This window comes from Drosophila nasuta, chromosome 4 (assembly GCF_023558535.2).
Source record: "Drosophila nasuta strain 15112-1781.00 chromosome 4, ASM2355853v1, whole genome shotgun sequence".
In the NCBI taxonomy this organism is placed as follows: Eukaryota; Metazoa; Arthropoda; class Insecta; order Diptera; family Drosophilidae; genus Drosophila; species Drosophila nasuta.
In genome coordinates, this window is record NC_083458.1 from 401,679 (window position 1) to 425,616 (window position 23,938).

The 23,938-nt window shown below is 31.6% G+C and overlaps 2 protein-coding genes across 3 annotated transcripts in view; one reads left to right on the top strand and one right to left on the bottom strand.

Annotated features, from left to right (window-relative positions):
* LOC132794944 (paired box protein Pax-6) lies at positions 1-16,545 on the top strand. 2 transcript variants are annotated; one of them, XM_060805269.1, is made up of 9 exons: positions 1-814; positions 3,488-3,668; positions 9,147-9,378; positions 12,854-13,027; positions 13,132-13,202; positions 14,617-14,880; positions 14,938-15,086; positions 15,849-16,057; positions 16,407-16,545. In XM_060805269.1, exons 1-9 carry the CDS (start codon positions 546-548, stop codon positions 16,499-16,501), a joined length of 1,644 nt encoding a protein of 547 aa, XP_060661252.1. In that variant the 5' UTR covers positions 1-545; the 3' UTR covers positions 16,502-16,545. The 2 variants fall into 2 exon arrangements, with proteins under 2 accessions (XP_060661252.1, XP_060661251.1); XM_060805268.1 differs by having other exon boundaries at positions 2-814; positions 13,132-13,214.
* LOC132794943 (plexin A3) overlaps positions 16,465-23,938 on the bottom strand; it is a 22,078-nt gene continuing 14,604 nt past the window's right edge. The window contains 1 exon segment of the mRNA XM_060805267.1: positions 16,465-23,661. Within this exon segment, the coding sequence (XP_060661250.1) occupies positions 23,494-23,661 (168 nt within the window). The 3' untranslated portion in view covers positions 16,465-23,493.

A 23,938-nucleotide genomic window follows, 5' to 3' on the forward strand; every position in this document is an offset into this window, starting at 1 on the left:
GTCAGCAATTTCGTTTAGGACACAGCAACTCCGCCGCCGCAAGTTTTTGCTTATTTTAGCATTTTGAGCAATCAAAGTGAAGTGACTGGTCTCGCAATCCGTGGCGTTTGCCGCCGGGTAGCTGGCTGCCCATCGGCAGATCGGGACCAATTTGCATACTCAATAAGTATTATACTATAAATTCTTTCGAAGTGCTCGTTTCAAATCGAATAGAACCGAAATAAATATTCAAGTGCAAACATGAAACATAAGTTTATGCCTATTGGTACAAAAAATTAATATATTTTAAAGTATCTTATTACAACTATAAATATGATAACAAACCCGCCGATTGGAATCAGAAATATTATGAAGTTTAGCATTTAAATACTCTAAAGGAATAGCACACACAACGAAAACAACAAGCCTTACGCATCAGAATCAGTGAATAAAAACTAGTCAACAACTAATTTCGACGTGTTTGACAAATTAAATACTATATATTGATTCGGTAATTCAAAGGATAGCTAAAGCCCAGTTGTTCTTAATACTAATAACGCGACGAAATGATGTTAACTACGGAACACATCATTCATGGCCATCCCCACTCATCCGTGGGCGTTGGAGTAGGGGTTGGTCAAAGTGCATTATTCGGCTGCTCCACAGCGGGTCACAGTGGCATTAATCAGCTTGGTGGCGTTTACGTAAACGGCCGACCCCTCCCAGATTCTACCCGTCAAAAAATTGTAGAATTGGCACACTCTGGTGCGCGACCATGTGATATTTCGCGTATACTGCAAGTGTCCAACGGATGTGTTAGTAAAATTTTAGGCAGGTGAGATTACAAGTAAATAAATTTGTATAAATAATAATAAATAACTGTTTTGAAATTACTCAGTCTATAAACAAGTAAAATAAATGTTTACATGCCATCTTGAATATCAACATTGAGCGCGGTCAACACCATAAAAACATTCCTTATCTATTCAACGTAAAGCGACGGACTTTGTTTAGTAGAATCAGTAAAAATAAATACACTAATAACAAAAGTTATTGTTGAACAAATATACACTAGAGTATTGCTTAGGAGTTTCATCTAAACATTTTATTTTAAATTTATCTAATTATGAAACATATTTGTATTCTCAAAATATGGGTAGTAGGTCCGACCGAGGTGATTTCTTCAACTTAAATTAAGCAGCAATCGCTTTAACTAGATATCGAGAAACCGGTCCTTTTTGGTTTAATGTATACATATTAACTCTTATAAGTAGTTGCTTTAATAAATAGAAAAAAGGGGAATTTAAATTCAAACTTCCTTGCACTCCATTAGACGGATATGAGCACACAATTGCCTCGGATGAACTTAATTGTCCTAACGTTAAGTGTCCGTTCAAGAGGGTTTTGACTATATTTGAAATACTTTTAACACATAAACAAACAAATAACATTGCCACGACAGAAAATTATTAGGAGCCTAATTTATTCCGAAAACAATGTTTTTTCATGCTGATTTAAATGGGTTGGTTTAAAAAAAAAAAAAAAAAAGAAAAGAAAAGAAAGGTGTGACATACCCGATACGCGTTGTGAATAAATCCCAACAGTGCGGTATTAATTTTAAATTATATTGATATTGATATAGATTATCAACCCATACAAAAAATCGCCGCTCTACCTTCAAAATGACGCTTGCTACAAAACTTGATCTGAGTGCAAGCATACCAAATGCTGTCGATAAAAACTTAAAGCTTTATCTCTTATCTCTCTATAGTCTCTGAGATCCAGTGTATTATACGGACGGACCAACAGAAAGGCATGGCTAGATACCTATAGCGTTTTCACCTCTATAACCTAAATATTTTCTTTGCATAATTTCATTTGTATTATTATAACGATTGTTCGATGAAATTTGCATTTACCGTTTGCCCTGTGCGTCGGCTCGTCAGTTCAGACAACTTTGGAAACATATGTAGATATTTCAGTATAATTTCAGAGCGTGCCAAATATTTATGCTGTTTTCAATTAAAGCGAGGCAAAATTATTATCAGGACGAGAACAAATTTTCCAACATGTACCATTTTAAATTTTATTTCTTTCCTTCATATATAGATACAATTATTCCTGTTGAAAATAATAAAACAATATTAAATAACAGAAATAATTTTTAACAAGTAAGAAAGCAGCAATAGAGTGCTCTCGACTGTAAAATAAACCCTACTTATTTTAATAAAAGCAAATTTTAGCGGACGACAGAATGGCAAACAGATAGACGACATCATGTCGGTTGCTGAGGCTGTTGGTTTTCATTAATGTATTTTGTACTTACTATGCATTTACTTTACAAATTTAAAGAAACGTCAGTCCAAGTCGAATTGGAAATCAAAATTGCAGAAAATAAGAATGATTCTAAAAGAAATGTTTTTTAAAGGTTCCAAATGGTGAACATAAGATATTTATGAATTAAAACAAAGAAGAACTCGATAATTCTATCATTTTTCGTGTACGTAAGTGTGACTTCACTGGTAAAAATTGATATATATACATATGTATATATCTCGAAAAATTAAAATTTCTGTTCATTATTTATGTTTATACCCGCTACCCATAGGGTAGAAGGGTATTATAACTTTGTGCCGGCAGGAAATGTATGTAACAGGTAGAAGGAGGCATCTCCGACCCTATAAAGTATATATATTCTTGATCAGCGTCAACAGCCGAGACGATATAGCCATGTCTGTATGTCCGTCTGTGTGTCTGTCCGTCTCTCCGTATGAACACCTAGATCTCAGAGACTATAAGAGATAGAGCTATGTATAAGTTTGTTTCAAATTTTTTCCACGCCCCCTTCCGTCCCTACAAATCAAAAAAATCAAATAACAAGCGTAATTTTAAAGCTTTTGGTATATACAGTAATAACTATTAGTAGTTATGATTCCTACAATTTTGGTTGCGATCGGATAGAAATTGTCGAAGTTATTAAAGTTGCTTTGGCCGAAAATCTGGTATATTGTGCCGTCTATGGTATATTTTTAATGCGGTGTTATATCGATATACCACATATACCATTTGGTATATTTTTTTAGTATTTTTGCAGTATATTTGGTATATTTTGAGAAAAATACCGCAAAATATATTGCTTTTATTCAAAATGGGTAGCGGGTATCTCACAGTCGAGTACACTCGACTGTAGTTTTCTTACTTGTTTTCCTTTGACCTAATTCTAAACAACTCGAACGACCACCATGCATATTGGATAGACAGAACCACATTTTTGTAGCCGACCTCCTGATCAATAATTTATATTTAATTTATTGGGGATGACTTGCCTAACTAGGCGTTGGGTATATAGCTCCACTCTAAATTTAGATTTTGTCTGATATATTTAGAAATAATACAATATGTAATTAATATTAATATGAATATGAATGAAACACATCTTTGATAAAAATATTTTTAAGTGAATTTAATTTAAATATAAACATGTATATACATATAACTCAATTTGTAGATATTACGAAACCGGATCAATAAAACCTCGAGCGATAGGTGGTTCAAAACCACGAGTAGCCACAACGCCGGTCGTACAAAAAATTGCCGATTATAAACGAGAATGTCCAAGCATATTTGCATGGGAAATACGAGATCGACTGCTATCGGAACAAGTTTGCAATAGTGATAATATTCCAAGTGTAAGTACGCGATATAATTTTGTTATTTTTAATATCATCTTTTCAACAAAAAACAAAGAAACACATGTCAAGAATTTCCGACTACAAGAGGTTATTATTTGCTCTTTATATAAATTTAAGCCATTAAAAAAAAACCAAAAAAAATTTTGCTCAGTTTTCCCCAATACTTCAATTAAAAATAAACATATTTTCCAATACCATTAAGGGCATAGGGCTTACGTAACCAAAGCTTTCACAATTTTTAACTAGTTAATTTGAATATGCGGGTATGTTTTCTATCTCACTATACATATGTATATATGTACAAACATATATGAAATTATTACATAAGAGCTTTTCAAAATTCAAATTCTGACCTTCTTAAATGGGAAACATAGTTAACGAAGTTGAATCATACTCCAACTTTTAGGTTTCTCAACACTCTCACTCTATCTTAAATAGGTCATTAGAATTTTGAAACTACTATATTTTTTATACCCGTTACCCATAGGGTAGATGGGTATTATAACTTTGTGACGGCAGGAAATGTACGTAACAGGTAAAAGGAGGCATCTCCGACCCTATAAAGTATATATATTCTTGATGAATGTCAACAGCCGAGACGATTTATCCATGTCTGTCTGTCTGTCCGTCTGTCCGTATGAATACTTAGATCTCAGAGACTATATATCAAAATTCTAGCTCTAGCTTTAAAATTACTCTTGTTATTCGATTTTTGACGATTTGAAACACACTTGATCTGCGTGCAAACATAACAAATGCTGTCGAAAAAAATTATAGCTATCTCTTATAGTCTCTGAGATCTAGGTGTTCATGCGGACAGACAGGCAGACGCACATGGCTAGATCGTCTTGGCTGTTGACGCTGATCAAGAATATATATATCGTTATATGGTCGGAAATGCCTCCTTCTATCTGTTACCCTATGGGTAGCGGTATAATCAGTTGCAGTTTTTACGAAACGATGTTTCTGACCTACATATGTTGTATAAAAAATAAATCATATCTTCTGTTAAATAATACTTCAAGAACTGCAAAAGTTTTTTTGAAACTATAATCTATTTTTAGTACATAATAACTACAGTATTTATGATTCCTGAACTAGACGGACATGGCCATTGTCTTGAATAGAATATATATAGTTAGAAGAAGAATATATATAGTTTATGGGTCGGTAATGACTCCTTCTGGCGGTCACATACATTTTTTGCAGGCACAAAGTTAAAATACCCTTCTACCCTATGGGTAGCGGTTATAATTAATAATCCAGATAGCGAGATCAAGATTTTGTTTATGTTCATTATAAATATTTTCGAAAAACAAGTTTTTGTAATTGAAACAAGGCAATAGATATTTATCACTCCAGGCTAACAGAAAGTAGTATGAGGCATGCGATGTAAAAACAGAATAAGTGAATTTCAAAAACGAACATGTCATTACCCTTAAAAATGGATTAGAATAGCAGATACACATTCAAACACAACCACTTCGTATCTCGGTCAGGTAAATAAATACTTGAACATCACTTAATCCTGCCATAAAGACCGAACTACATGAAAGTAGGTCCCTTTTGAATATCGAAATCTAACCTAATGCCTAAATCTTTGTGAACTCTACCAATGATCTAGAATATATTGTAAATATGTGTATGTGTATATATTGTAAAACCAAAAAGAATAGAAATAATATAGCCACAAATGGACGGTATCAAACATACCTCAACGTGCACAGAAATAATTTGCATACCTTTGTCGCCACTGACCTGCATTTTACTACTCACATATGTATATTCCATTAGACGCAAAATGGTATTTCTGCTACATGGAACCAAAGGGCAAGAGAAGAATCAAAGGAATGTGAATAAATAATATTGAATTGTATTTTAATTATCAAAATTTAGCTTCTCTTTTCCTCCTCTTTTCTGTCAGCCTATTCATATCGATATACACGATATTCATATTCATATCGCCAGTATCGCCATCACGCCAGTGTATATCCAGGAAAAGCGATATCTTAGAGACTATTGAGCACCACTTCTAGCATCACGAAAATCAAGTAGCAATAACTATGTATCATTACTGCTCACTATTCAAGAGAATATTTTTAGTGAAACCGTTCTGTATTTCTCGGACCCTATACATCACCGACTACAGCTGAGACGGTATAGCCATGTCAGTCTGTCTGTATGGACCAGTGGTGTCATATCCGCTTTTTTCCCGTCAGATTTGGATTTTTTTGAAGTGTGATTGCGGGAAAAATATGAAAACAGCGGGCAGCGGGAATTCTGGCTTTTTGACCAAAGTTAAGCACCTTTTTCTTTAGTTAACTTTTACTCAAGTTTTAGTGATGTTTAAATTGAATTTAACAGCTGAAATGTTAAAAATATATTTCTATCGACAAAATATCGATATTTAATTGTATCAAATAACTTCCCTCAAAAGTTTGCACCTAAATTGGAGCGATTTGCATAACTAACATTGTGAAATTCGCTTGCGCTAAAACAAATTGACGATGCCAAAGGAAGTTTTCAAGCTACGAATGGTTTTGGAATTTTTTTTTCTGTTTTATTTTCTTATCTGATAATTGCAAACCAAAAAAATGAAATGAATGAATGAATTTACATATGTATATATTTTATCTTAAAACAGAACAAGTTCCTAAAATCAATCTTAGCTCTAAATATTGTGCTCATCCAAAGCCTTAAGAATAACCTTTTCAGTTTATGTTTTTTTCACTGTAAAGATGGTGGCACGTGACATCTGTCAGAGAATTACCAATTATATTTTATATAATTTTATATAATTATACGTATTGAACTGAGGGTTTATAAATGAAAAACATATACCATTTTTTCCTAACTTTTTTCTCTGGAATTCCGCTTTTTTTAGCTTTCTGTTTTCGCTGATCCAGCTTTTTTTGCTTAGAAAAAAATGACACCACTGGTATGGACAGAGGCAATACTACAGAGGCTTACAATTTTTAAACCCATAGGATAGAAGGGTATAATAACTTTGTGCCGACAGGAAATGTATGTGACAGGTAGAAGAAGGCATCTCCGACCCTATAAAGTATATATATTCTTGATCAGCGTCAACAGCCGAGACGAGCCATGTCCGTCTGTCTGTTTGTCCGTATGAAACACTGTATCTCACTGTAAAATACTTTAAAATACCGCAAAATATATTGCCTTTATTAAAAATGGGTAGCGGGTATCTCACAGTCGAGCACACTCGACTGTAACTTACTTACTTGTTTTTGTTTCTTCCTATTAAATGTTGGAATTCCTACTGCCGGGAATGAAAATTAAGTGGGCCCAACCATATTCTTTATTTTTTATGTTAATTATTATTTATTTATTTATTTAACTACATTTTAATTTAAAAAATTGGATCAAAACTATTCAAAAATTCACTCTTCGTAGTTATTTAGCTATGTTTTTCTGTAACTCATCTTTATAAATCACAATTTATATTTGCTAAATTTGTTGCTTTGTGGGAATTTTATTATTTTAAGGTGGTGAACATGGTTTCAAATACTCTAAGTCGTAAAGAATCGCGTCTAATTATAAATTATATATGTATGTACATATGTATGTATGAAAGTATGTGTACGTACTACGTACATAAAAACATGCTAACACATATTCCTACAATTTTTCTGTTAAATGTTGAAAAGAGCGTAGTCATTGCCATTAACAAAACATGAAAAACAGCACTTTCGACATTAAGTGTTGCCACGTGACTTAAAGCATTGGAGTTGTCGTTTTTCTCTTTATGCTTCAATGTTTTTGTTGTTTTTCTTGTTCTTGTTGCGGTCCGTTGTTGTTGTTGCACTGTTTGACTGATTTTTATTCATACATGAAAAGATCAAAAGACATCAAAGGCTTGCAATAATGTCAAGCTAAATCGGAGCCTTGGACATGGAGGTGAGACCGTTTGTGTTTTAATTAACATTAATAAATTACAAATTATGAAGTGAATTTTCTTTCGACATCCATTTAGTTATGAGAACAAAAGTTAATGCACATGAGCATTGCCAAAACAGTTTCCACCAGACCAAAAAAATTTCTTTAACAGTCAAAAAGTTGCAGAGCAAGCTTTTTGCTTTTTTGTGTCTTTTATTTAAAATTTAAAAACTAGAAAAGAAGTATAGTATTTATTGTGATAGATCCATGCGGCAATTTTTTTATTGTGAATATTTTTTCCACATAGACAAAGTATTTTCCTTAATTCAGCAGGTGGCTTATGGTTTTGTTTATTTAGCCACTTTTCATTCGGAAAAAAGTGAGTATTTTTTTAAATTAAGCAATTAGCAAAAATGGCGACGGTCCTTCGGATTATTGGTAAGAAAGTAGGTGCAGACGAGTGGGCTTGACTGAGGTACCCTCTACCTATTTTGAATAAGAGCAAAAAAGGGCGGTATTATTCTTAAAATATACCAAATTTTTATACTGCTTACTTAGTTACTTATTCTTTATCTGATCGCAACCAAATTTTCAAGAATCATAAAGACTATAGTTTTTACTGTATGTACCAAGACTTGACTCTAGCTTTGTATCAATATGCGTGCAAATAAGTGCTATCGTAAAAAAATTAGATCTCTATCTATGATAGTTTCTGAGATCGAAGTGTTCATGCGGACAGACGGACAGACACACAGACGGACAGACGCACAAGGCTATATCGTCTCGCTTGTTGACGCTAATCAAGAGTATATAAACGGTCGAAGATTCCTTCTCTCTCTGTTCAATACTTTTATTAGAGGCACAAAGTTATAAAACACTCCTACCCTATGGGTATTTATACACACAGACTTTGTACCGGCAGGCACTCATTTTTTATTTCTCTGATTTCTGCAGTTATTAAACGCACACGAAGAATGCTCAAACTTAATTTACTGCCAAAAACAAAAGAATTGTCTTCTAATTTGTTGTAAAGTTTATTAAGTCATGCATATCATATGTAATTTTCCTACTAGTACTAAATAATAATACCATAAGGGTATCTGCTATAATTATTTTAGGGTCATTTGGCCTTCATTATTAAAAACAGTGTACTTCTAAAGATTAATTAGTCACATTTATAGTAACTTTTTTTTATTGTTTTGAATTTATTAAAGATTCACATTTTTATGTTTTTTTTTTAAGAATCTGTACAGGATCTGTAAGCACGATAGCCTTAGTTGCTCAGCGGCTGTTGTTACCTCTTAAGTGTAAACGAATCAGATGCTGTGCTTGTGCCGTCGCATGTATGTCTATCCCGCTCTCGTGCATGAAAGTACGTGATTGGTTGACTATGCACAGCCAATGAGACCGAGTTGTTAGTCATCAAAAATTGAGGGTTGAAATGAAACAATATTTCCTAGTAGTCTGGTCATCTTTATAAATACTGCAGTTCAAACAAACTTCGTTTTTTCTTTCTATAAGTATGTATGTATATAAATAAGTGTGCATGTAAATATGCATTTGCTTTAATTACAGGTGTCGTCTATTAATAGAGTGTTGCGTAATTTAGCTTCTCAGAAGGAACAGCAAGCGCAACAACAAAATGAGTCTGTCTATGAAAAGCTGCGAATGTTTAATGGACAATCTGGTGGTTGGGCCTGGTATCCTGGTAATACTACAACGGCACATTTGGCTCTTCCACCAACACCCACGGCAGTTCCAGCCAATCTATCTGGCCAAATTTCCCGAGATGAAGTGCAAAAACGCGGTAAGCTTACAAAGAATTTTTAACTATCATCTGATTTGTACACAGAAAGAAAAAAGTGCTAAAACTATGATAAGAATAAAATCTTGAATCAAGATTGTTTGTATAAACCAAGACGGTTTATTCCTGCCCAATCTTGAAATTCAAGATTATAATCTTTTTTCAAGAATAGAAAAATCTTAATATATATATTTTTTTACACATTTATGTGTATTATTTATTTTTTTTTAATTTTAGTTTACAATTATAACACTCTCATTTTTTATATACGAACCGACAAGAGTTTCTTAATCTTAATCTTGATTTAAGATTTTAAGAACAAACTTAAAATATGAATTTTAGGTTGAAACATAAAATTCTTATTTATTATTTATTTTAAAATTCTTATTTATTTAAAAATTTTTATTTTTTTTATTCATTTGTTCATATTATATATGTATATGCCTACTTAATGGTAGCTGGTAAAAAATGTAAAAGCCTGTTAAGTTTGTTGAAATATACATACATCAAAAGTCTTTCTCCAACCCAACGATGTATTATATATATAATCAGCATCAATAATAATTAACCCCTTTAACACTTATAAAAAAGATTTGCAATTAAAAAAAATATATATATATTATTGTCTGCATCAGCTGTCTAGATGATATGGACATCCCCTCCTACCTTCACAAAATCTAGATCTCAAAGTTCTATAGCTAAATCTTTATTTGTACACAATTTGTTTATTCCCGTAGTTTTTTGGACAAAATTTATCTTTATAAAGCCGAATGCAACCAAATCCTCTAATCATTTTTTTTTTAAGTTCTCGTATCCATTTAAATGTGTCCACTTAAATTTTACTGGTACAGAATTAGTATATCTTCATCCCAATCTAGTAACTAGGCACTAGTTAGTATTTTCTCTAGATTTGTTAAGAGAAAAAAACGTCATAATAATACTGATAGACCAAAATAAAAAGTTAATAAAAAGATTACTTTAAGAATGAATATCATACTGCTCAAGGATATTGCGGTATTAACTTTTAAACTACATTTTCTCAAAACAACGTATCAAGTACAACCGTTTCTGTAAATTTACCTGATTGGGCCTATGCCCTTCTAATGTGTAATTCTCTAAGAATGGACAGCAAGTGTCTCACGTTCTAGCCCTCTCGACCGATAGTGTTAAGATTTCCTTCAAGCAACAGTAAAAATTCAATATCAAACACAAATATATAAAAGAAATCAACCCTTAACAGTTGTAAGTGATGGCGGCATTTCGAAACATTTTGTCACAGATGATCAAACACGAGGAAGAACATGTAGTTAATTTGTTGGTCATTTGTTATTTGCCATTATATCTAATTGAGGAACGTAATTTAGCCAACTTTCAATTGTTTGTATTTATATTTGTACCGATAAATAAGGTTGACATATGTCCTTTTACACAGCTCCCTGCTCTTTCAATCTGCAACCACTTGGACGCAAATTGTATTCTACCCTTACCCATTAGTATTATTGCAATATTTCTTTGTAGTGCGAGAAGCATTATTGTGGGTAAATGTTCCGTAAGGATAAGAAAAAGTAATATATATAATGCTTTTAAATTCTACTGACTTTTAAAAATAATCGAAATCTAAAGATCGAAACAAATTAAGCATTGCCATTACATCTGCACATATCTTATAAATCGAAAAATTAAAAAAAAAAAAACTTTTTCAGTGGCACAAACTTAATTTCATATAATGCAATAGTTTAGTAGTCAAAGCACCGCTAAGCCCTTCAATAACTAGCAATTATATACTCCATATTTCTCAGAATTTAGCTCGCGTTACTTAAATGAAAAAGTTGTTCAATGATTGAGTTATTGGATCGATATGTGTTCTTTTTCCACTTCGGTCAGAAACCCAATCGGTCAATAAATAGACTTTTTATACCCGCTACCCATAGGGTAGAAGGGTATTATAACTTTGTGCCGGCAGGAAATGTATGTAACAGGTAGAAGGAGGCATCTCCGACCCTATAAAGTATATATATTCTTGATCAGCGTCAACAGCCGAGACGATCTAGCCATGTCCGTCTGTGTGTCTGTGTGTCTGTCCGTCTGTCCGTATGAACACCTAGATCTCAGAGACTATAAAAGTTAGAGCTATAATTTTTTCGACAGCATTTGTTATGTTTGCACGCAGATCAAATTGTTTCAAATTTTTGCCACGCCCCCTTCCGCCCCCGCAAATCAAAAAAATCGAATGGCAAGCGTTATTTTAAAGCTAGAGCTGGAATTTTGGTATATACAATAACAACTATAGTAGTTGTGATTCCTGAAAATTTGATTGCGATCAGATAAAAATTGTGGAAGGTATTAAATAAATACTTTTGTATGGGCAAAAACGCCTTCTTACTGGGGGTCTGAGTTGCTTTATCCGACAATCTGCCGTCTATGGTATATTTTGAATGAGGTACCATATCGATATACCAAATATACCGCTCGGTATATTTTTAGTATTTTTTGTAGTATTTTCGGTATATTTTAAAAATAATACCGCAACATTTTCCTTTTATTCAAAATGGGTAGCGGGTATCTCATAGTCGAGCACACTCGACTGTAACTTTCTTACTTGTTTTGAGTAGATGCGGATCCAGATTCATTCATATAGATTTTGATTTTGTGTCCTATTCTTCATTTTTCATGCGCAAACAAACTTATTGAGACTTACTATAATTTGCTATTCAGCAATGAACATACATTTGCAATTTTTTTATAACACTTACCCGTAGGATACTTTAACTTTAGGCAAAAAATAATTCATACATATAAATAGCTATATAAACTATAAAAGATAAAGAACTAGAATTAGATGTTTACCCACTTCTGCCCTTTGAAAAGCGAAAAAACCGAGTTTCAAAACTATATTTTTGCATTAATACCTATACGTTTTCACTGCAAAATTGGTTGCGACCAGATACAAATTACAAGAAATTTATATGGCAATGGCATTGGTACATCCGGTACATTTGATATATTTTAAGAATAATACCGCACTGCTTTGCTTTTGTTGTTTTCCTACTTTTTTTTTGCCAGATTGTAATGCTCATGCATAATTTGAAAAGTATAACATTTTAAACTAACTAAACTAAGACTGATAGTTTTCCGAAGATTTTAATTGGAATTCGTACAAATTTCAGCTCAGTTCAATCACTAAATCAGTCTACCAACCAGGAGTAAGTCATAGTTCGTTCATAAAATTTTTAATTGAATTGAAGCGCGATAGTTAATTAAGAAACATTTTAAGTGGGTGATCAGTTGATCTGCTCTATTATTTAGAACTATTTTGTATGATATTGTATGCTTAAATAGCTTTTAATAGAATAGTATATATCTACCATTTATACTGTATTTTGGGGCATTGACTGGTGGTCAGTCAGTAAAATGAGCACTTCGTTCTACACACTTGACTGGAGTAAATTGAATCCTGAATGTGTCTTTTCATTCCTAGATTTGTACCCCGGCGATATATCTCACCCGAATTCACATGAAAGTGAATCAGACTGCAATTCAGAGCATAATTCATCTGGAGATGAGGATTCACAAATGAGGCTACGATTAAAACGTAAACTGCAAAGAAATCGAACATCGTTTACTAATGAACAAATAGATAGCCTCGAAAAAGGTTGGTTATATATTCCTTTTTATTCTTATTGCACTCTTTGTATTTATCATATAATAATTGCTTGCGACAATTTTTTTTTTGTTGAATTGCAACATCGTTTATAGAGTTTGAAAGGACGCATTATCCAGATGTTTTTGCACGGGAGCGGCTTGCAGAAAAAATTGGTTTGCCAGAGGCACGTATTCAGGTTTGTCACTTATTTTTGTTTAATTATATTTGGTTTTAGCTTCATTTATTTATTTTTTATTCGGGCATTTAATATTTGCCTTTAAGTTGTATACCGTTTATAGTTAAATACAAAAAATGAAATAAACAATTACAGGATTAAAATCCTGGGAGGGCTCTCATGTTGTAACCGTTTTGTCATTGCTTTGGTACGTACAACGGGAGTGTTATAGCTATGCGAGTTGAAAGTCAAGTCAAGTCAATGTCAACCCTCAGAATACACCCTTCACCCTATTTCATTAATAATACGTTCCTTTGTGCCTTCATCGTTCATTATTGAGCTTACGATTATTCTGTATAAGTGAATAAAAACAATTTGACTGTAAAAACACTTGAAACTACTCGTGATTTTCACATGAAGTTCATCCGGGGCTGCCAACAGCAAACAGCAAACAGTTTCAAAGCTGTCCGAAACAACCCACAATGTATAGCCGTAATAAATGTCACGAAAATATGAAAGCATAACAAATATTGTAATCCTTATTCACCCTTTTTCAGCAACAAGGCTGTATGACCCACTCTTCAACGGTTTTCTTTCAATTGGCAGCTTTAGTTTATTTATTACATGTCTAGGCTGATTGGAACCGCGACTCGACAAAGCAAATTGTGACACTTGAGTGTTTATTAATATTGCATCCTTCATGTGAAAATCGTATTGAAACACCAACTGTTATTTCTACTCGTATTCGTCAGGATTACTTTTTTGGATTACTTTTGAACTCTTTTAGCATAGAAACTATTACAAAATATTGCCCCGAAACTAAACATTCTGATGTTCCAACTTTAAGAAAACAAGCGCAACTATTTTTTTCTATTGTGTTCATTAATTAACATTACTTATATTTAGTTATACGTTTTTTATTTATTGTTTTATGAATCGACTTGTGTCTGAACGCTGGATCTTCGACTTTATACAGACTAATTTATGACATCTCTAATTACTGAGCTAATACACCGACTATACCAGTCTTAATGTTAAGAATGAAGTGGATTAATTAAGGATTACAATTTCGTGCTTTCAAATTTTTATTGGAACAATAAAAAAATTCGAAAACTTGAAACTTGTTTCAATCAATTTAAAAAGAATAATTTATAATTCTATAGTAATATGTTTTTATTAAATTGATATCCAGTTTTGAGAACATTTTTTGACCGGAATCTTGCTTAAAGAACATTTTTATGATCGAAACTTTTAAAACCCACAATGAGTTTTTTTTGGCAGATACCAGGTAGAAAAAAATTATATTGTTTTATTAGCTTATATAATGAAACTCATTTTAAATTTTGGTAATCATATCTCTAAAGGTATTTTGGGTTGCAATAGTTACAAATAATCATTATTTATCAATTTACTGATCTTCTAGGTTTGGTTCTCAAATCGACGGGCCAAATGGCGAAGGGAAGAAAAACTACGCAGTCAAAGACGTTCTGGTGATAATGGAGGCGCTGGCAACGGACGCACAAGCACCAATAATACCATCGGAGGAGGCTCTGTGCCTAATAGTGCAGCAGCGTCAAGCAATCCTACGTCCGGCGTTGTGAGCTCGGCTGGTCCAGAAGGAGCTTCCTCCGTCCATCCCGGTAACAGTAGCAGCACTAACGTAACTGAAACATCGAATGGTCCAACAGTATGTACATTAGTATTACATTATACGAATATACCATACATTGTTATCTGTGCCTAGATTCATGGTGGAGATGTTAGTTCTGCGCATCCCAACTCGGAAAGCCCGCCCCTGCAAGCAGTTGCCCCCCGTTTGCCGATCAACACTGGTTTCAACACAATGTACTCGTCTATCCCGCAACCCATCGCAACTATGGCTGAGAATTACAAGTAAGTCCCTCTAATATCCTTTATAGTAACGAAGTAAATTAGCTGGAAAGTTGAATATCAAAACAAATTAGAATGCATAATGCATTAGTCAATAGTACTAGGTCATTCCATATCTTGTATCGCACAAACCCACTATGTTTTATTAGGAACAGATACAGTAAAACATGGCTACAGTCAAGACAGTGAAAGCAGTAAGGTACCATTCTTAAAGTATACCAAGTAAAAATACCGCAAAATAACAAGAATTGTACTGAAGGCTATATTTTATATATTATAAATTATTTCTTAAATAACTTCCAACATTTTTTATCTGATCACAAGCAAATCAGGAATATTGCACGAATAATAAGCACTGTAGTTATTATTGTATGTACCAAAAATCGGGATCCATAGCTCTATATCTTATATTTTCTGAGGTCTAGGTGTTCATACGGACAGACGGACATGACTATATCGTCTCGGCTGTTGACGCTAATCAAGAATATATGTTTATACTTTATTGGGTCCCATTCTACCTGTTACACACATTTCATGGGGGCACCAAGTTCTAATGCTGTACGTTCTAATACGTGTACCCTATGGATTGCGATTATAGAAGTTGTAGCTCTGAGATATAACTCAAACGACAGACTGTCATACATTAATGTATCGACCATTTCCAGTTGACACAAGTTTTGCTTAAATGGCAAAGTTTAAAATTATACAATTCAACAATACTTACATTTACTATAAATAAACCAATAATATTGCTTGTGCTTTCAGTTCAATGACGTCGTCGTTAAGTTCCATGACATCGTCGTGTTTACAACAAAGGGATAGCTACCCATATATGTTTCATGATCCATTATCACTGGGATCTCCCTATGCGGCTCACCCACGAAATACAGCCTGCAACCCGGCTGCAGCTCATCAGCAACCACCTCAACACGGAGTTTATGGAAACAACTCTGCAGTAACCACAACAAATACAGGTAAAGCTTAGAGTCCTGAACCACTAATTAAAAAAATATATGCATATCCTAGCCCATTCATTAAAAATACAAAATATTTATATAAATTAAAGTTTGCAATGAAACAATGCAATGAATTTAAATAAATGAAATTGATGTATTTGATTTTTAATCATTTGAAAACCACACAAAAATATGGTAATTCTTACATTTGATGGCAATATTTGTCGCCAAGTTTAGCGCGCTCCATACGTATTCCATTATTTGAGTATGACAATCTGTACATTAGTATGTATAGTTAAATCGAGAAAGAGTTAATAAGATCAAAACAGTTAATTCATTATGGTGCTGAATTTGAATATAATTTCAGGTGTGATCTCTGCTGGAGTTTCGGTGCCTGTCCAAATATCAACACAGAATGTCGCGGATTTAACTGGCAGCAGTTATTGGCCACGCCTTCAGTGATCTTCAATCTTTAGAATACGCACGGATTTGCTTTCGAAAGCGACAGCTGCTGCAGTTTCTGATACCCACTATGAGCAGAAATCACATTCGCTGAAGCCCACGTCATCTCTGTTTATGGACAGACCAGAAGTAACCGAACCCGACGAAATAGATTCATCTTTGGTGTACATTAAGTTGACTGAAAAGTCAATCAATCAAAATAGTTTACCACCTATTACAATTAGATCAGTGCCATCTGATTCACACTCGTGTATGTATTAAGCCCATGCAACAAGTCCTTCCCAAATAATTCCAAATAATCGTCATCAGTTCATTCTTATCTTTAATAATAAATGGTTAATTAACGAACGCATTCAGTATGAATTTTTTATTTTTGTCATCGTAATTTCCGTTTTTATACTCGCCACTCATAGCATTGGGGCTCCAGGAAATGTATGTAACAGGCAGAAGGAGGAATCTTCGACCCTTTAAAGTATATATATTCTTCATCAGCGTCAACAGCCAAAGCGACATAGTCATGTCTGTCTGTCCGTATGAACTCCTTGATCTCAGAGACAATGAAAGATAGAAATATAAATTTTCGATAGAACTTATTATGTTTCTATTGAAAAAAAAGCTTAAGGCGATAATCGCGAGTTTTGGTACATACAATCAAACTACAGACTTTGTGATTCCTGAAAATTTAGCTTTGTCTAATCATTTTGTATATTTTGTACTCTACAGTATATTTCGAATATATCACTATATCAATATACCAATTATTGCCTTCGGTATATATTAGTATTTTGTGGTATATTTATTTCAAATATTTTAATAATAATACCGCACTGGTTTGCTTTTATTCGAAATGAATAGCGGGAATCTCACAGTCTCTCGACTATAGCTTTCTTACTTGTTTATTTATTTTCTGTATTCAAAACACAATATATATATGTACATATATATGTGTGTATGTATATGAGCATACAACATATCTAAAGAATTTAAAAAATAAGTTCATTCACTTTTCAAAGCATATTTTTATTTCTTTATCCAAAAACCAAAAGGGAAATTGTGTCAATTTGATTAGCGTGTCCAAAAAATAAATAGAAAAATAAGAAAACTTTGTGTTTTGGACTTATAAATTTTACAATACACCTAATGAGTAACTTTACACTATTATTACTATAAACACTCATTAAAAATACATTTTCAATTTGGTTTTATTAACAACCATTTACATCAAATGTGGTTGTTGTTATGTTACCAAATTCTCAGTCTTTAACTTTAAATGTATGTACATGCACCATTCACATTTTCGTATATATTCACATATGAAAAGTATTGCCTAGAAACTTGGGATCTATATATTTGATACGTGTACTTTACACATACGAATTTAGATATCTTGCCCAGGACCATAAAGATTTTGGTAATGCTAAATTTATATTCTTCCTAAAAACGAATTTTATGTAGCCGATGTATGCATATAATTTAAGTTTTAATTGGAAATGTTGGCATATCTTGACAAATTTTCTATATTTTTAGATCACCATTTAACGAAGTCAATGAGGTTAGGTTATATTGGGGAAGAAAAATTAAATAAGAACAGAAATCTATTATTTTCATTTTGTATTTGGTTTCTGACAAATAGACAATCAGTTTCATCGATTTTAAACATATTACACATAATGAGACATTGAGTGCATTAACAAATTTGTTGTAACGAATCAAATTTGACCCTCATCTTAAATAATATGTAATCTAAACACTTATAACTAAAATCCAAGGTCTGGTCAAGACAAAAATAACATGTGTAAGATTATATAAAGATCAACATAAATTCATTATTTTATTTAAAAAAATTAAGAAATGAGCAATTGACAAAATTATTATATACTCATGAAGTCATATAGTCATTATAGACTATATATAATATAATGCTTGACTTCATGATAACTTGTGCTCAGTACTTAGTTATACTGACTCATCTTAAATAATGTCATGCCAAAAAAGGCGAAGGCATTGATTTCTTGGATGGAACTGGTAAAAATAAAGAAAGATCTATGTACATACAAATCTACATCGTTGTTAAACCGCATGTATAATTTATTTCTAGAATGTATCCCATTTTTATTTACGCCAATAATATGAGCACAGACCAAGCACGTATTTACTCAAAAATATTTTTAAGAAACATTACAAAACTGTAAAAATAAAAATAAACGAATAAAATTGCATCGACATTTTGTTTACAATTCCAACATAGCCAATAAAAAGTCATTCAGAGCGTCTCTATAATAAGCAATACAATTAAGACAAATAGTAGATTATAAAACCAATATTTACTTACTTTACTTTTATCTATGGTTCGAATTTATATGTATGTATGTAGATAACAATAAATGTAACAATTTAGTGTATATGAGAAAATAATAAATTAAATTATGTATGTACATATGACATAACAACGTCACGATAATTATTTGCTTTGGGTGATGGTTAATCAATAAATCTCATATAAATTGATTTAAATTTATTATATATCCTGTGCAATATTCAGGTCTACGGAGCCTTTAATCGATCCTTCGATGAATGCATTCCAATCCCTAATAGATGGAGAGTATAGTCTAGTTTTCACCTTTACCTTTTAGCACTTCAATGGTGAATTCTGAAAAAAATATTCATGTAAAATATGCCAGCTCCCCATTCTATGCGACGTCTACGAGGTCTTCCTTCTTTATACTAATGATTTCCATTCTTCAGATTTGTTTGTAGGTGTAGGTTGTATACATTCTGAATAATGTGTTGCTTCACTAAACACATTAACTGATATTCCAACATCAGAGAAACAAGGAATAAAGGGCATTGTCATCCTTCACAGTTCCGTTCTCTACGCATTTTATTACGGGATGATCTAACCCTCCTTCTCTAATGAGTAATAATGGTCTACTACAAGATACTCCGTGTTATAGGTCGGTTATGTGCACAGGAAACAAGAAATGAGGTCCCCGAGCTCTTAATGGTGCTAACAATCTCAAATGAGATTAAGAAAATGGCAAAGTACAATTTTCCACAATATTATTAATATATTTTTAAAATACTTTACACGCACAGACAGACACACATATATGCAAATAAAATAATCATACCTTGATGGTTGTTACAATGTAATTATAAATTTTTCGTTTTGTTGTCCTGTTTTTACCAGTTGTAAGTTAATACTTGTTACTAGCTGTCTCTTAGTTTACTCTTGAATTAAATTTGATTATAATAGTGGCTAGAAAACAGAATAATATTTCGCTTACAAATAGTTTCTTACATATAGTAAATAGACACTCAAGTAAATACATACACTTCTGACATTAACCATATTTTTATTTATTTTAATCTCATCGCCAAAACCAATAAGTTGGTGAGTATTGCGATTCTTTTGTTAATTTGCATAGAAAGCCTCTTTTTTTTAAATATACGAAAAAAATTAAAGGTTAATGAACAAAAAAATATTGTTGTCTAACAGATATGTTGATTGTGTCAGAAGCTTTAATTAGTTTGTTTCAGTTTGTTATTACATTTTTGATGGCTAGTTATTTATCAGATTTATTTATACCTTACAGTAGTTCAATTGCTACATTTGATAGACATTAATTTACATATTATTATGGACTACAGATTCTTACGCACAACCATAAATGTTTTGTTTTTTTTCATTTTTCTATATGTAGATTTTTTATCTGATATTAATAGTTTTTACAATTTGTAATTAAAATACTGAAAAAAATCCAAATATAAATAAAAAAAAATCATGTTATTCGATTCTTAGACTAATGCATTTGAGCAATGCGAACAGTTTTCTCACAAATTTTTTTTGAGTACACCCATACTATATATCTCGCTTAACGCTAGCGCCGCCTAATGTCATTTGACTCGAATTATGGCATTTAAAAAGTTAAAAATTACTAATGACGATGCATTGTGCACAGAAAACTTGTTGCTCTACTTAACGACTTTTAGTCCAGCAGCGCTACCTTATTACCTTATTAATCTCGGCCGTTAATCGAGGTATAGGCATACTTACATACATACATATATAGTTGATTTTACATTTATTTATTCCTTTAATTAAATTTATGTTCAATTTGACCGAGTAGTTTGCAAAATATCTCAAATTAAGATGCCTAATGACTGATGTAAATAGCGCAGTATGCTATATTTAGAACCATCGACCACACAATGGCATACATATTTCCGGTTTAAGTCGGTGGTTCAATTGTACAAATCTATATACATATACGACACAACAAAAAATCAATTCGCAATATTATACGAGAAACTATGCTAATGACTGTAATAAGTGTGTTTTCAGTCTTAGGATACAGTACACGACACGAAATCTTATTATTAATGAAAAACATAATTAATTATTAAAGCGCACGATTGAGATGTTCTTTTTTAAATACAATTATTAAAATTAACCTTACGTTAGTTTTATAAATGTTTACACACAATCGTATTTATGTTTGGTGGGGATTTTATTTATTTTATATTTTCTAAAAAATTATAGTATATTTTTTTTATTTTATTATCGATTAACAAAATTAGTAATTTTTTTATTGTAATTATTTCAATGATGACCCACACAGTGAAAGTGCATTAATGAGTTATTATTGAATTCTGCTAACAGAAGTTAACTATAACACAAATAAAATTGTATTAATCGATGCCACTCGCTTAGAAATACTGTGTACTCATTACTTTTTAATCTTAATCTGTTTTCATGCATTTCCACACATCAAATTAGTGTACTATATGTGTACTGTAAACGTACATATTTGCTTGGGCAGCACTATGAAAACTTATTAAAAATATATATATTGTTCTTATAGTCAAATTTTGTAATTAATTGAGTATATAAATATACTATACAATTTACAATATAGATTCTATACCAGAAAAAACTGAATTTACTTCAGATAGATTGGATTTTTATGAAGTGTGGACGTAGGTCTTACAGTATCCAAAGTAAAAATAAAAACTTGCTCTGCTTTGTGAATTCAGGAGCCCCCATACCAAATTTTGGATCTAAAATTATTTCGCAAATAAAACATAGATAATTAATCAATTAAAAAAGAGGACCATTATAGGTAAAGAATAAAAAAATTATTAACCTAAAAATCAGTCAACTGAATTGTGGAAATATGGTTAAATCTAACATCAATGCTGCATTGCATATTACCAAAAATGGTTGAAACTAGTACAGTTTATGATAACATGGTGTATCGGTTGTAAAGTCACCAAATATTTTTTCCATTTTAAATTTTTATAAACATAATTATGAAAATATAAAATTATTATTTCGATTGACTCTAAGAAGAGAAAAAGGAAAACAATTATAAAATGCAGTCCCTTGTCAACAGAGCTCCGAGTATTGTTGGAAAACCATTACTCTTGACCATATAGATGACATGAAAGAATAAACAAATGATCAACTTATCCAAGTCCATCTGATAAATATTACTAAATTTGTTGAATAATAATAATTTTTTGATCTATTAATACAAAACATTTTTTGCAATACGTTGTAGATACTTATACCTATTTATACTGTCTTGTACTCATACGAAGTATATTCGATCATTGATTATAAATTGAACAGATCTTTAAATATATAAATAAAATATGCAAAGTAAAAGAGTAGTGTTACAAAAAAATTTATAGATGTGATTGAATTAAATCGTTAAAAATCATTTGCTTTTAATGTAATAATAAAAACCAAATTGTAATAAGGTAAATATCATTTATTCCATTGCACTTTTGTATACAATAGATTATTTAAACATACGCTATAAATAGGCGTTAAAAATAAATAATTAAAATACAAGATATTACCAAGTATTTTAGCGAAAAATTTGTATTTCATATAAGAATGAAAAATAATGCTCAATTGTATATAAAATAAAATTACATTTAAAATGGTATGGCTTTTTCAGCAGTGTTTTCCATTCCGTATCAGATATATCAGACCATATTCGGATTTTGACGCTGCTACAAATTTACTTAGGCTCTCTAGTCTTATTTATGTATATAGTTGTATTTGAGTCGAAGCGTTACTTTAGAATTCGTTACTTGGGTGGCGTAACGATTCGATTATATTAGTAAGTTGTTACGCTTTTATACAGGTTTGCAAGGTTACCAGGTAACATAGTATTCAAAGACCCAAATTGAAAGAATGACAAAAAAATCCCAATCATTTGAGTGTTGTCATGTATATGACATTGTAGTTTTTAAGTAGCAATTATTAACCAAAAAATCTTAACAAATTCACAATAATAAATTACATTTTAAATACAGCATACATCGATTTATAAACTTTAAATTAAAATATCAATGTTATATTCAGTCGATTTTCGAGTTTTTGGATTAAGTTATAGGTTATGTATATGTAATAATGATTCTTAGCCAGTAATATTATTACTTACATGTAGTACATACACATAAATATACATTTGTATAAATACATACAGACACATATAAAAAAAAATACCCATAAAACAAAAAGTAGCGTATGTATGTATAGTGTGATTTATCAATGGAATGCTTTTTGAAAATTTTCAATGAATGTTGCAAGATTTTCGTTCGCGTTTAATATTTTAGTTTTTACTATAATGCTTTTTTACTAAATGACAGTTAAATTATTGTTATTTTGTATCTTGAAATATCCTGCATTATAAAATACACAAAAATATTTAAATTTTGAAATAATCAATAACTTATGTTATGTTATTTGTATATACTCGTCATGTGGAATACATATTTGCGGTGCACATTGAAATTGAAATATGTATATATATTTGCATGAGATTTTGATATAGAGAAATGGCATTTGCTGCTAAATTCTATTTGGGATGATGATAATACATAAAAACATTTAATACCATATTTTGCTCTCCATTACGAGTTTTTTTTTTAATTTTCACTTAAATGGTAACAAAATAATAGTAGTATACATACACTTATTCAGCCGACATTATATTGTGAACTTGTTCTAATTTGAAAGCCAATCGCTGTTTTTGCGAAAATTCATCTTCCTCCAGAGTGACAGTTAGCTGTTCATTATACTTTACAGCATAGGTATAGAGCTCATGCAACGCACAATTTGTATTAAATTCCGTTGTGTGTAGCTAAAAAAACAAAAATCAAAAACATATAGTAAAATATAGGTAACACGGACAAACTGCTTTTTTCTTACACAAAACATTCCGGTTAAGTGCATATTTATAATTTATTATTATATTTATTTGAATGTAATATTTGAAAATAAATCACGTAAAAGAACTTTATAAAATTACAAATAATTACATGGCAATTTCAGCGGTGCAACTGAGACCTTAAAAATTTTAAAGGCATTTAAAAAATTTTGCCAACCATTTCAAACTTGGATGTTAAAAAGTTTATTTA